Below are 1,861 nucleotides of genomic sequence, written 5' to 3' on the forward strand. Positions count from 1 at the left end.
GATAAATGTTGTCAGTTCTGTCTCAGTCAATCAGATCTACATTTAAACCAACAAGGGCTGTTAAAATGAGACACTCAGAAGAGGTTTTCTGGTGGAGATGAACCTAATAATAACTGAAATAATAATTATATTTCTTTACAGCACATATTTTCAAATATCTCAACCATTTTCATACAGCAGGTGATCAAATACATTAAAGAAACAAAGGAAAACACTGATTCATTCATGGGTTTGGCATATTGTGTCATATGATAATAGAAAGCTTTTATTCTCGTGACAAATTAGATCAAATTTAAGTGTATCTGCAGATGAACAGTTTGAAGACCGAAGATTCTGCTGTTTATTATTGTGCTCGATATTCACAGAGACACAGGAGAAAGAAACACTGAACAAAAACTCAACACATGTAGTCCAGTCCAAGTTTGTTTTGTACATTTCACATTCACTACAGGAACTATTGAGTCACAGAAACAATGCAGCTGCATTATTGAGGAAACATTTGTCCATTTCTGCAGTTTTGCATTTGAGACTGTGAATAATAAATATTGTTTTGACATCAGTGTTAGTTTTCAAGCTGGTGTTTCAAATGATAATTCTCTTTTACAGCAATCAGAATCAATATTTACAACACAAATCCACACTATAACTACCAGTGAACAGACATCCTTTTATAAGCCATCAGTATCCTTCTGTATGCAAAGTGAACTTCCTCACAATCTGATATAAAGACTTGACATGTTGCTGTCAGCAGAAGAAGAGAAGCTCCATCAGATCAGCTTCAGTACCAACATGTTCTCTGTAGCTCTGCTGCTGCTGCTGGCTGCTGGATCCTGTGAGTCTCACTGACTGTATGATCACAACACACTGACTGTTGACTGTGATCACACTGATCCAATGTTCAACATGTTTCCTTTACAGGTGTGAAGTGTGTACAGTTGACTCAGCCACAATCTGTGACTGTGCAGCCAGGTCAACGTCTCTCCATCACCTGTCAGGTCTCTTATTCTGTGAACAGCATCCACACAGCTTGGATCAGACAACCTGCAGGAAAAGGACTGGAATGGATTGGAATGAGAAGGACTGGATACTCATACTACAAAGATTCACTGAAGAACAAGTTCAGCATAGAATTAGACACTTCCAGCAACAGAGTGACTCTGAATGGACAGAATATGCAGCCTGAAGACTCTGCTGTGTATTACTGTGCCAGAGACACACAGTGACACAAATGATCAGTAGACCTGAACAAAAACCCCTCAGTGTCTGAACACTTGTAACATGAAGCCACCAGAGGAGGAGCCCTCAGACCAGGAATGAATTCAGATCAGTTCACTGTTCAAGAAAACAGCAGCTAATTTATCAATGAAAATGTAAAAAACAACAACAACAACAAAAACAAATGATAACAAGCCATTATAAGTTTTTAACAATTATATTAACTAACACTATGAAGCCTTATAGTGTCTGAGGACAGCAGAGCTCTCATTATTTTACCTTTAACATCATATTTTCTGAGTATTTTGAATTAGATGCACATTTTACATTAATGTATATTTATAAAGTCACAAATAATCATGATTGGCACAAAGAAAACATCGTCTTATGTTTTGACAAAGGTCAGGTTTTGTTGGTTTACAACTTGAAGTAAAATTTAGAAAAATTCCAAATTCCTTGTAAGAACAGATCAATGCCAAATGTAGCTGTAAAATCTGATTGTAGAGAAAAAGAAAAACCTTTTAGTTTAGTGCAAAGTTTGTTTCTCATCATCATTTTGACTGACTCACATCCATTTAATATCATATCACATGTTTTGTCCTGAATTTGTTCTTCATGATCACATATTATCAGCAGTTTTCTTCAC

General features: G+C 36.2%; 1 gene segment (V, D, J or C); it reads left to right on the forward strand.

Moving 5' to 3' along the window:
- The first annotated feature begins 374 nt into the window (after positions 1 to 374).
- LOC127531710 (probable non-functional immunoglobulin heavy variable 3-38-3) lies at positions 375 to 1,318 on the forward strand. The segment is given in 2 exon segments: positions 375 to 832; positions 919 to 1,318. Coding segments are annotated over 2 exon segments (402 nt in total).
- Positions 1,319 to 1,861: the final 543 nt, after the last annotated feature.

Source organism: Acanthochromis polyacanthus, chromosome 21 (assembly GCF_021347895.1).
Source record: "Acanthochromis polyacanthus isolate Apoly-LR-REF ecotype Palm Island chromosome 21, KAUST_Apoly_ChrSc, whole genome shotgun sequence".
NCBI classification, from domain to species: Eukaryota; Metazoa; Chordata; class Actinopteri; family Pomacentridae; genus Acanthochromis; species Acanthochromis polyacanthus.